Source organism: Bubalus kerabau, chromosome 3 (assembly GCF_029407905.1).
Source record: "Bubalus kerabau isolate K-KA32 ecotype Philippines breed swamp buffalo chromosome 3, PCC_UOA_SB_1v2, whole genome shotgun sequence".
In the NCBI taxonomy this organism is placed as follows: Eukaryota; Metazoa; Chordata; class Mammalia; order Artiodactyla; family Bovidae; genus Bubalus; species Bubalus kerabau.
The window spans coordinates 143,751,305-143,764,818 of NC_073626.1; the positions used below are offsets into that span (position 1 = coordinate 143,751,305).

The 13,514-nt window shown below is 41.7% G+C and overlaps 1 protein-coding gene across 1 annotated transcript; it reads left to right on the forward strand.

The window, feature by feature from the left end:
• Window positions 1–1,728: 1,728 nt before the first annotated feature.
• Window positions 1,729–9,486, forward strand: LOC129646630 (caspase-10-like). The gene is made up of 5 exons (XM_055573100.1): window positions 1,729–1,838; window positions 4,369–4,722; window positions 6,272–6,365; window positions 8,542–8,675; window positions 9,317–9,486. The coding sequence occupies exons 1-5, from the start codon at window positions 1,774–1,776 to the stop codon at window positions 9,399–9,401; spliced, it is 732 nt and encodes a 243-aa protein (XP_055429075.1). The 5' UTR covers window positions 1,729–1,773; the 3' UTR covers window positions 9,402–9,486.
• Window positions 9,487–13,514: the final 4,028 nt, after the last annotated feature.

Genomic DNA, 13,514 nt, shown 5'->3' on the forward strand with positions numbered 1-13,514 from the left:
CAAAGCATGATTGTATTGCTTTAACTGACAATCTTTTATCCCCTAGGATTGACTTTGAAGAGAGTCCAATGGATAATCCTGATTTTATATTATTCACTGACAGTTTATATTTACAAGGACCTCATGGAAAATACCAGGCTGGCTATGCTGTTGTTTCCCCAGTGTCTGTCTATCTTTGAAAATGGTCATTTGCCTAATGTCTCTTCCACTCGACAGGCTGAGTTAATAGCACTAACCAGAGCCTGTCAGTTGGCAAAAGGAAGATCTGTCAATATCTACAAGGAGAGCCACTATGCTTTTGGAGTGGCATATGATTTTGGTATACTTCGGAAACAAAGAGGGTTTCTAACATCCTCAGGACAGCCTATCAAAAATGGGAAACAAATAGTGGAGTTATGAGATGCATTTCCGCTACCAAATGTGCTTGATATTATTAAGGTGTCAGGCCATTCAAGGACCGACACTGCCGAGGCAAAAAGAAACTTTAGCTAATCACTCTGGCAAGGCAGCAGCCTCTCAAATTATTCACGACCAACTAACTACTGCCTTTCCCTTTCAGTCTCCCAGTAACCTCTCTAGCATGTTATTAAGATTTCAGAGAACAGCACCAGACAAGGAAAAATACACCTAGATACAGAAAGGAGGAAGATTCAACCCTAAAAGAGAGCTGTAGATAGGTCCAAACAGGAAGCCTGTCCTTCTGTTTGGAGCTCAGTATCCTGTTTTACAATATATTCATGAGTTAACTCATTGGAACCCAAATAAGATGGTGTTATAGGGTAAACAATATTTTTGGAAACCTTCTTCTACTACAGCTTGGGAAGATCTATTCAGGATGCAGTGCATGTCCAAAATATAATCCAGGAGAGCCATTGCACAAGTTCTCAGGGGAGTTTTCCGTTGCCTACAGGCCCTTTGGAAATGTGGCAGGATAGGTTTTATACAGATGCCTCCCCTGCAAGGTTATCAACATGTTCTTGTTATGATCTGTGTGTTTTCACACTGGGTTGAGGCATTCCCAAGGAGAAGGGCCATGGCACAATCGGCAGAGAAGCTGCTTTTAGAAAGAGTGGTTCCCATCTGGGGAATCCCCTCAGAACTACATAGTGACAGAGGAACTCATTTTACTGGACAAATTGTTAAGGAAGCTTGTAAAATTTGTCCAATTATGCAATACTTCCATTGTACCTATCACCCCCTGTCTTCTGGGTTAATAGAAATGCAAATGGAACAATTAAAAATCAGTTGGCTAAAATTACAGATGCTTATTCCTTATGCTCACCTAAGGCTCTTCCATTGGTCCTCCTCAACCTCAGATCCACTAATTTTGGCAAACATCATTTCTCTCCCCTTGAGATTATTACAGGGAGACAAATGAGATTGGATGAAGGATCATATGATCCTACATTACTAAAGGCAGATATATTACAATATTGCAAGTGTTTAATCAAATTATTGGTAGATCCTTCCAAACTTGTTTCCAAAGTTTATCACAGTAATCTATCTTCGAATGAAGATCAGATGTCCTATGACTTACAACCAGGAGATTATGTATATTGGAAAAGATGTCATTTAAAGGACTCTCTCCAACCTAGATGGAAGGGGCCTTACCAGGTTCTTTTAACAAGCTCATGTACAGCAAAACTGAAGTAAATTGACACTTGGATTCATCTTTCTCCCCTAAAAAGGGCTTCTGTATCAGACTGGCTTGTAGAGACAATTGGTGAGCTCAGAGTCATCTCAAAGCAGTGCTCTGATAATAATAAAGTACCAATGCCAGAACGATCAGAAGACAACGTCAGAAGCAGACAGCTGTGCCAAGATGCTAGACCTGACAGGTACGATTGTTCATTACATTTTCTTGTTGATTTCTTGGACTTGCACATGAATCAAATCTTTTTGCATCATGGGCCGTCTCTTATGAAAATTTTAGAAATCAATTAAATTGTTGGGTTTGTGGTCAATTACCTGCATCCAGTACCGCTGGTTTATCTTGGTGGGTTTCTCCCCACAAGGCTCTGACTGGATGGCTCTTAGAAAGTTTATTTTAGAAAAAAAGAATTATAGTTTGATCTGAGTTACTACTGATATCGCTCAATGGGACCCACTTACTTGGCCAAACTAACATGCATATTCTGACCCTGGCCATAAATATGAATTTTCCCTTAAGGTTACTCAAGCTCAACTGGAAGAAGAAGCTACATTTCAGTCAAAAAATGTTAACTCTAGACTGTTAGGAAGGACACTTCCTCAGTTATGGGTTGGGTTTATCTGGCTAATACCAGGCTCTAGTCATCTAAGCCTAAAGGCCCCCCAATCTGGGAACAATTAAATCATACTAAAGATAATCAGCATTATAACACTAAAAAATTAGGCTGGATGCCTTATGAAAATTGCCAGTGTATCATATATTATTTCTCTTAAAGATAGTGATTGGTACGGAACAGATTGGGTCAGACGACCAGAAATATACTGGGTGGCGGCTAATGGGACTTAATGGCTTTGTGGGACCAATCTCTGGCCCTGGCTTCCAACAGGATGGCTAGAAAGGTGTACTTTAGGATTCCCTTGGGCTCAAGTCCACTTACGTACAAATTTAGATATTACTCCAGCAAATTTACCATCAATATGAGCCTGATGGACCAAGAGATCTGTATTTCACTTAGCAGCTATTTTTGTGCTCTCAGTAGGATTGGAAAAAGTTATTTCTCACACTAAAGCCTTAACAGAATTCACTTAAAAGGCCTTAAATGATAGCAACCAGTTTATTAGCTTTCTAAATTTTGAGGTATCTATTATGAGTAAAGCTGTCTTATAAAATTGTGTGGCCCTTGATAAACTTAACAGCATCTCAAGGGAGCACTTGTGCCATCATTCAAACTAATGTTGTGTTTGCATACCAGGTGAATCTTCTAGGGTAACACATTTAATGAGTCACATGAAAAATCAGATTACTGCCTTAGATGGTCCACTTCCTAACCTTGGTAATCTTTTGGGAAGATAGTTTGGTTCTGGAAGCTCATGGTTTAAATTCCTATTTGTAACTTTAATAATTTTATTAGCTATATTACTTGTAATCTGTCTACTTTATAAGGGTCTTCTTGCATTATACACTGTGTAACCAGGCTAGGCCAAATTAATGATAGCTAAACATCTTAAAGAAATAGGTTACATTTATAACATAGAATAATTGTAATAGTGTGATTCTAGGTATGGGAAGAAGCAATGAGGGAAATATCTCCTGGATCCTAATAGGTTAGAAGACAGAGGATCCAGAGAATCTTTTATTATCTATCAATGGGCCTAATCCAGAAACTAACACCTAGAGTGACATATCAATAAGAATTTTCACCTGATCTGGGATGAGCCTCTCAGCACAGTGGGACGAAAAGATGGTCTTGAAATGTCTCCCAATATGGTCGAATTTCCCACCATGGAGAGGGACTGTGAAATGAAATATTAATATTTCCTGCTATACCAGGAAACAATATCACAGCCATCTGGGATTTCAACCTTCCAAATGTAAATTTCTGAGCCCAAGTAGAACAATACCTCTATTTGGCAGCCATCAGCCACTTCCCCAGTAAGCGCTGAGGAGCTGGATGTGTGGGTGTGTGTCGGGGGATGTGTGGGAGAAAGCTTGCCACCCCTTATGGTGAATGAAGAATTAAGGATGTGAACAATTAAGAAGCAGGATTTGGCCCCAGATAGCTGAGATGCATATGAAAGGAATGAATTCAGGGAACCCAGATGCTTGTATATTCCTATACATAGAAGGGCACTAAATCCTTTAATGAAAAATAACTGGTTTTCCTTAATTAATAATAATCTTTTAATATTCAGATTACCTGTCCCTTGCTGCAAACTTCTATTCTATAATAGAATATTATGGAATATATAATATATATAGCCTATATGTATATTATATATATATATATAGTAATATATAACCTGGCTCCTTCCCCACTCAACCCACCCCCCACCCCCCACCAACCCCCACCTACTCCTCAAACAGTTCTCTCAGGGTCACCTGAGATGCTGTCTCCTGGGCTTGAAGTCCTAATAATTCCCACCAAATAGACCTAACTCTCCCACTGGGGACATTTTGATTTGGGAGAACTCAGGGTCAACTGAGTTCCAATGAAAGCTCTCTCCAGACCTCCTAAAAGGGTTAACAGTGTTTGAATCAAGTTTTCTGGGCTATAGGTTTTTGAAGTGACCTCCCAGTGAATTTCATCTTTCAACACTTGTAGAGAAGTCTAAGGCCTGAAACAGAGAAGGTTAAAACTGAGAGAGGGCCTGGGAAGTTGGGGTGCTAGGTTATCCTCATTCTCTAACCTGTGACCTCCACCTCCTTATATCTTTCAGGCAGGTCATGGTATCACCAAGCCAAAGTTTGTATTCCACTTTAGATGATAACCAGCGAGTGAACTTTCGAGAGAAGCTTCTGATTATTGACTTGTCCCTGGAGGATCGAGACGTGGAGTGCTTGAAGTTTCTCTGCCAAGACTACATCACCTTCGGAAAACTGGAAAAGTGCAGCAGAGCCTTGGATATTTTTGAGTACCTGCTGCAACAGGAGCTGCTGAGTGAGGAAGACCCCTTCTTCCTAGCAGAGCTCCTCTACATCATAGAGCAGAAGATCCTGCTGAAGCACCTTGACTACACCAAGGAGCAGGTGGAATGTTGGCTGCAAACCCGCCGCAGGGTCTCTCACTTCAGGTGATCAAGATCAACATGGCAGGGCCATTGGGCTTTGAAAGGCAGGGGTTAAGGTCTTTAATCTTAAGATTAAAAATGAATTCAATTTGAAGCTTTTTTCCCCCCTTATCTACCTCCTTGGATGGTATGGTGATTCTAAACCAGGAGATTTCTCAGCTTCAGGTGCTAATGAGAAGGGAGGCTGGGAGGGCAACAAAGCTTTGAAACCCAGCTCGGGGCCTGAGAGGGGCCTCCTTTTGTTTTGCTTCTCACTGAGGAAGGAGGCCCAGCTCCAGGCAGCAGGCCCCACCTCCAGCCTTCCTGTTTGTCAACGTGGGTGCTCTCAGCCTCCTCCCTCCTGTGAGTCACTGGTATGTCTGCCATTCAAAAAGAGAGTAATACATGTGCTTAGTCGCTCAGTCATGTCCTACTCTTATTGACCCCGTGGACTGTAGCCCGCCTGGCTCCTTTGTCCATGGGGATTCCCTATGTAAGAATACAAGAGCAGGTTGCCATGCCCTCTTCCAGGGGATCTTCCCAACTCAGGGACTGAACCCAGGTCTCCCACATTGCAGGCAGATTCTTTACAAGCTGAGCTACCAGGGAAGCACACTTGGAGCCAAATTGACAAAATGAAAAAGGAGATGTGTCTCTAGGGTAGGGAGGGACATCATTTATGCCATGTCCAATTTGCCCAATTTGGGGGTGAAACCTGGACAGGTAAAATATAGGCATTTTGCCCAAAGAGGTAAAATAAAGGCAACACACCTGAGGCAACACTGTTATAAACTGTCCACTGACATAGTATCTACATCAAACAACCTCACAAGGAGGAGCCTTTGTGATATTATTTTATAGCTTGGACGATTAGAATGCTTCAGGTCTTAATGCTCGAACTGACTCCTAGAACCTGAGCGACCCTTGGGTCAGTGAGAGAATTCTGGAAATTATTATCTCCATTCTGTTGGTTAAAAAGCTGAGGAATGGTCTTGGGCATACAGAGCTGTTAATATGTGAATGAAGTATTCAGTTTTTCTTTTTTTTTTTTGGCCACACGGCCTGGTAGGTAGGCTCTTAGTTCCTCCACCAGGGATTATACCTATGCCCAACACTGGACTGCCAGGGAAGTTCCTAAATTCAGTTTTTCCAATTGTTGAGTGTATGGCTTTCCAGAAGCTGGGATAGTTTCCTTTCTGTAAGTGAACTTCATATTCACTGGCATTGGGTGCTCCCTGATGAGGGCCTATAAAGAAAGCCTGATTTCTGGAATGGAGTCTGGAGAAGGGTGGGCATGCCACAATGGTGTTCTACACCTTCTTAGTGGGATGTGAAACAGCACTGGACCTGGAATCAACAAGGCTCACTGTTATTAACAAGGCTCATAGTCGAATAGGTCAAATTGAAATACTAAAAGTTTCTGTTTTTAAATCTATAAAATGAGATTAATAGTTGTCTACTCACAGGGCTGTGATTATTCAAATGAGAGATAACGTTTGATAAAAGCTCTCCATTTTCTGCCTGTCCTCTGCAAGTGTGAGGCTTTAATTTGTCTCTTTGGTCTATATCTTAGAAACCTGCTCTATGAACTGTCAGAAGGCATCAGCTCAGAGAACCTCCAGAGCATGATCTTCCTTCTGAATGAGTCAATTCCAAATGTCCAGATGGTGAGTGAGCCATACCCGATGGGATCTTTGTGAACATTGCCTTAATCAGTGCTTGGGATGATGTTGGAAAGGGCGACAGTATTAAACAAGGGTTAGAAACATGGATTGTGATGTGCCTGGAGTCCAGTTCTAGACTAACTCCTGAATGTGGGGCAAGTGACTGAACGTTTCTGAGTCTCCATTTTCTAATACAGCCTATTATAGACAATTATACTACTTCCTTCCAGGACTGTGAAGAGGATTAGATGAAATAATGTACATAAACTATTAGCTGGGGCCTATATTTTGCACGTATATAGTACGTGTGTGCATGCTAAGTCCCTTCAGTCATGTCCAACTCTTTGCCAGCCTTTGTACTGTAGCCTGCCAGGCTCCTCTGTCCATGGGATTCTCCAAGGAAGAAAACTAGAGTGTGTTGTCATGCCCTCCTCCAGGGGATCTTCCCAAACCAGGGATCGAACATCGTCTCCTACGGTGCAGGCAGATTCTTTAGCACTAAGCCATCAGCGAAGCCCTTTGCACGTAGTAACCATGCAGTAAATGATTGACTGCTATGGGCATTCACTGTGTCTTATGACACAGAACTGTGCAGGGCACCACAGAGGAATGAGGAGGTGGTAGCTAATGGCAGAGTGGGATTCCGTTGTTTATCACTTCCATTTGTTGAGGTTTTTGAGGGAGACTATCCTCTTCAGTAGACTCTTCAGTGTCTTCCATGAAGAGTTTTGTGAAAATCAAATGAGACGAATGTTTGAGGGTGTTCTTTCTACAGGGTTGTACAGGAGCTTGGAGCCAATAGTAATTTTTAAAATATTAACATAATGCTGTCCGCTGATATGCTTGTTAGGTTGATCATAATTAAGGGCTGGAAGGTAACTGTACATATCTCTTCCAGGCCACAGAACTTTTTTATTTTTTGAGTTTCTAACAGCTTGTGACAAGCCAGTTATTTAATTTGGGAAGGGGCCAATTTTCAAATTTTACCCTAAAACATTAATTTTGTTATTCAACTGTTATTTTCATTAGGTTTTAAGTTATATAATATTTGATTAACACCCAAAAAAGATGTGTAAAATGTATGGAAGTTATAAAATGTAGAACCAAGTGAGCAGCCATGGATCCCCTGTCCAACTCAGAAATGAGCACATCACCCATGCGAAAAGCCTGAGTGTAGCCCTCCCATATCACATTCTTTCCAGACTAACTGGTTATTATGGACAAATAATTTCTTCTCTCTTTTTTTTTTTTTAAACTATTTGGCTGTGCTGTGTGGCATGTGGGATCTTAGTTCCCCTGACCAGGGATCAAATTCTTGCCCCCTGCCTTGGGAGCGAAAAGTCTTAACCACTCTTCCCTGGGACTGCCAGGGAAATCCTAATAATTTCTTTTTTAAAGAAAAATCACTGAGGAGTGGAAGCTGTTTTACATGTGGTAGGTATAACAAGGACCATGTTTAATAATCCATTAAATATGTTTCCTGGTGTCAGACCTGTAGGTTAACTAATCTGCAGTTTAATTCTCTGTTTTGGCCATACTCTTTGAGTCCCTCCCCCACCTCCCACCCCCCACCACCACCACCTTTTCAGGGCCCTCAGGGATTTTAGCCTCTTGTGACTTTCCATTGTTTCTCTCTTCAGTCTTTATCCCAAAGATGGGCTGTGGGATCCTCGGGAATGGGGACTGAGTTTTACTCATTGTTAGAGCTACAAAACTGCATAATTAGTGCTCTGCCACTTACTGGCTCTGTGACCTTGGACAAGTTACTGAATTTCTCTGTGCCTCAGTTATTTTATCTTTAAAATGGAGATAATAATAGCATTTACTCATCAAATTGTTTCTGAGTAGTTAGTGAGTTGTGTATATTTGGTATGTGGTATCCCTGGGTCAGGAAGATCCCCTAGGGAGGAAATGGCACCCCACTCCAGTATTCTTGCATGGGAAATGCCATGGGCAGGAGCCTGGAGGGTTACAGTCCACGGGGTCCCAAAAAGTTGGACATGACTGAGTGACTAACACGCATACACACATTGATATAGATTGTATAGAGACTTACAGTTTCTATACTGTCTCTTTCCCTATACTATTTAGGTCCTCCTGGATATATACTCTGCCTTATTTATTAATGCAATGGATAATCAGTAGGCAAGTAAAAGTGACTTCATTGATTCTCTTGCAGACCTCTAGAAGTTTCTTGACATGTCTGGAGAAACAAGCTAAAATAGATGAAGATAATGTGACATTACTGGAGAATCTCTGCCAAAAAATTGTGCCAAACCTTATGGAAAAGCTACATAAATACAAAAGAGAGAGGTAACTAGCTTATGCTTGCTTGCTTGTTTGCACCAGACCATGAGAATTCTCAAATCAATTGGCCATGTATGATGTTTACTCATCACTCTGATAATATTCTCTTGAAATCTATTTGCTCATTCAGCACATGTTTATTGAATGCATACTTTGTACTAGGCACAGTTTTAGAAGTTGGAGCTACAGCAAGGTATAGAGCAAAGCTCCTATCCTCTTGGCTCTTATATTCTAGTGGGAGAAAGTGGTTTTAGACAAATGTCTTCTTCTGATTCTTAAATAGAAATGAAAATAACAGAATGGTTTTGAATGAAATGACATAAAATAGGAGGCAGAATGGCACAGGAATTAAAAGTGGAACGCATGGAGTCAGATTGCCAGAATTCCACTTATTAATGGTTCAGAGGCCCTTTCCTCAGCTCCTCTATATCTCACTTTTCCCATCTGTAAAATGAGGACAATAATTGTACTTGCTTTGTGATTTTTTTTTTTTTTTTAGGATTAAATGATGTAATTCCTTAAAAATGCATGTCTGGCACAGAGTAAGCAACCAATACTAGGAATATGTTTGTTAGAAAGTCATAAAAATTTTCATATTCTCAAATATTACTATCAGAGAAGAATTTTATTTCTTTTTTGTTTTCCAGAAGTGAAATTAAAAACCAGATGCTTCAGGCTGCTTTCACACTACGTAAAAAAGCAGTGTTGCTTGCACCACAGAAAAAATGGTGACCATGGAAGAGAGTTTTGATTGGTTCTTAGACTTGAAAGACCCTTTGGTCATTGCTTCCAACCTCCCAGGCATCATAGAAATCAGTGGCAGTTCATTCTAGTAATAAAACTTGCCCTGTTTTCTAACACAGATTCTGTGTCTTTTTTTTTTCCTTTCTGATAAGTCTAAATAGTAAAAGCTCTCTTTACTGAAGCCTTGGAGTGTAGTCTTGAATTTAATTGTGCACCCTGAGAAAAAAGAGATTGGCCTCGATTTGGGCATCTGTGAAATAAAAGGTGGGACCGGGTATATTTTAAGATTCCTTTTAGCTCAGAACCACTGTCCATGGCCTTGACTGAGCTTCAGTTTCCCTTGTATATGCCCACCTACTGTTATAATTCTGTGTCCCCTCTGCACAGGCTTGTTTTGGACATTGGTTGATGATGAGATGGTGTTTCACTGCCCCTCTCTCTGTCCTCCCCTAAAATTTGGTCCATGCCACACTCATTTCTTGCTTAGTGTAAGGAAGGTGTTTGTGCAGGAGCTGCTTCTCTTGGGCCACAAGCAGGATTGGCTCTTGGGAGATGACAGCCCAATGTGAAGACAGACACATTCAGCTGCTCTGGGAGCAGAAAACTTACAATCCTGTATTAAATTCCATGTTGGGGTCAGGACGTTTCAGATGCAGAACACCAAACCAACTAAAGCAAAGAAGAAAATTGGTTGCTTCTTTCACCTGAAAACACATAAATGGGAAGACTCCCTTCAAATGTGGCCTGAATTAGGCTGAAATCTGCACACAGCGTCTCTCTCGGCCAGGGTCCTCGGGGTTGGTCCCTATAGAAGATTAGGGTCCATGGCTTGGAATTCTCAGGCTTATTGTCAGGGCCAGTGGTTAATCTGTATCAAACCTGCTCCAGTGCATCCTCTCAACTGGATACCTCTGGTGAGATGTTGTATGTGATAAGTTGTTTTTCTTTTTAACTTTTTTTTCTGGCAGCATCTGAGTCTTGTCCAAAGTCTGACGTTTGCTCTTAAAGATGTGGTAAAAGTGACATATTTATATCTTTAAGCAGAAACTAAATTTCTGAAAGTAGAACCTTTTTTAAAAAACACTAAGGGAATTTCCTGTTTAAAGAAAGACCCATTTGGCATTTTAAACATTGTATTTAACATAACTTTTGCATATACAAAATTTTAAAAGAAAGTTTTTCTATTAACAATTTTAGATTGTATTACAGTTTACTGTTTAAGTGTATTTTTGAACAGGTGCTATCTTTACATTGTTCAAAGACAAGAAAATATGAAAAAGTGTTCCAGAAGAGTCTTGCCCCCATTTCTGTCCACTGAATGTTCCATTCTCCCTCCTCTTTATCCCATAGATAATTTCAGGGTTTCTTATTGCAAATGCAAATACAACAAATACAAATATAGGTGCGTTTTACAATAGGCATTTCTTAAAGTATACACTCAACACTGTGACACTCACATCTCTCATTTGGTCTTATTTAAAATGTGTGTTTAAGGTGCCTGGAAATATTGGTACAATTCTTGACTGGGAATAACTCTATGAACTTTGTGAACCAACCACTTGTAAATAGTAGTAATTGCCTTACCAATAAATAAAGAAAAAATTTCCCTGTTTACTTCCGAGTGGTATCTGATTTTACTTAATAACTTTTTTCTGTTTATATAGTGATATATGTTCATTGTGGAATATTTGGGAAATACAAGAACACATAAAAAAGGAGAGTTCATTCACTTATAATTTTGTTTTGGCATACACTTTCCCTTTATTTCACACTGCATTTGTCCTTGATCTTCCCTATCTCCTTTAAGTGAGTCTCACCTCCATGACCTGTCAATCAAGAATCCACAACACTTGTCATTACCAGTATCTGTACTTCCATTCCAGTCTCAATTTCAAGTGTGCCCCTCTCTGACAACCACCTCTTCCTGTTCAGTCGTTCGGTCTCACTTCCTCTGGGACCCTCCCTCTAGCTGTCTTCAGTGCTACCAGGGCCTCCAGTCAGTCCACTGGCCCTGTCTGCCATCTTTCCAATGCCAACATTGCCCCTCCCTCCCTCTCTCCCTCTTTTTCTGTGAGTCATCATTAAACTCACTTTCTTGCACCATCCCTCAACACCCTTGCCCTTAGAATCTAAACTCTAGAATCCGAACTCTGGTTGATCCCATAAGTCTGTTCACGCCATGTTTGTCCTAAAATTCTTGGCTGTGGCTGATATAAAAAGCCACAGACCAGGTCAACATTGCAGACCTGGTCTCATTTAAAGCCAGTGACTACAAACCTCAAAGAGATGTTCAGTGTCTCCTGGAAGTCCTGTGACACTTCCCTAGTTCTGACAGGCTTTTGCTTTCTCAGATTATTTTACACCTTCTTTGGTCTGCTCAGACCTCTATCATCCTCACGTCCCTCACGTTCATGTGACGGTCTCATTAATTTAAGGAAAGGGATCGGAAGAGACTTCCACCTTCTACCATCAAGTCTCCCTGCCCATCTGCACATTAAGCCTCCTTTGCTGATTTCTCTCCTGTCAACAACGGGTGAGCTGCCCTTGTTACTCCCAAGAGTTAATGACTTGTATAGGGACAGTGCCTTCCTGCTTACTCAAAGCTGTCACTCCACACCTTCCTTCCTATCTCCATTACCCCCAGTCCTTCCCAGATCATTCCCCTCAGGATACAAAACATGCCATAATTTCTCCTTCCTTCAAAACAAAAACAAAACTGACCCCCCCCCCCTCCGCCGCTCCCCCCCCCCAACACAAAGCCTATCTTCTGTAGGAGGCTCAGAAGTAAACTCTGAGTGGAGGATTCTTGTTTGCTCAGGAAGGGCTCTCTGAGACACCCGAGGTTTGCTCAGGAAGTGCTCTCTGAGGCACCCGAGGTTTGCTCAGGAAGTGCTCTCTGAGGCACCCGAGGTTTGCTCAGGAAGTGCTCTCTGAGGCACCCGAGGTTTGCTCAGGAAGTGCTCTCTGAGGCACCCGAGGTTTGCTCAGGAAGTGCTCTCTGAGACACCCGAGGTTTGTTCAGGAAGTGCTCCCTGAGACACCAGTAGGAAGAGGGGAGCAGGATAGGGAAGCGGAGGAGGCGGGTAAAACTGAGGCCAGGCCTCTGTTATCTCAGCCTGGTCTGGCTGGAGAACTCTCGACTGGAAATCATCCGTAGAGTCCCACTCTACCAGGGGCCAGAGAGCCAGGCTTTCATCTTCTTTCAGCCCCCCATCCTTGGCTAAGAGCTGCCCCAGGTGGGGGAACTTAAAACTTCCAAGTAGAGGGCAGTCCCTGAGATAGTCCCTCACACAAAGATGTGAACCTTTAGAAGCATCCCCTCTCAGCTGGCAAGCTCATGGGGGTAGGGGAAGGTAGGGGGCAAGGTGGGGAGCCCAGGGGGATTAAAGAGGGTGAGATGAGACCTGTGAGGAGCACTGCCAGCACTCCCTGCATCCCTCTTGAGCTCACATCCTCAGGTCTGCCCAATGTTTGCATTGGTCCACAGTAAAATCTGGGGCCCGTAAATCATATGTATGAAGATAAATACCCAATAAACCATTCTCTTCTCCTGCTGCTTCTTTGGAATGACTTGAAAGGCCAGGTTAGGATTTATTATTTTTGTAGTGTGCAGCATGTCTGCCCCTGCGGTCCCCAGCCCGCCCCTTTTCTGCCTACCCTCAGCTCCTTCCAGATGACCCAAAGCCCTAATATATGCAAAGGAACATGAAAAATGTCACAGAGTTAGCTCAGTGTTCCCTTAAGCCCAGAATTTTGTGGAAGAATTTTCTATGCTCTCAAACTGAAAGGTCAGATCTATTTCTTAAAAAAGCCTTACCTTTTCTTTACTAACCCACTCTAGATCTATAATTTGTGAATTTATCTAAGCAGGAACACTCTCTTCTCCAGACTATTTTAAGCACATCAAAACAATGTTGAAAAACTAAAGAATGAGCTACAAACTGGGACATGATATGTGCTATCTATTTATCTATCTACATAGATAGATAAATCTGAAAAGGGATACAGAAATACATGGAACCAGTACCTGCTATAGTTTCGGTGGTAGTTGCTTCTGGGGTGGTGATATAATTAACATTGCCAAGGCAGAGATAATTTTGT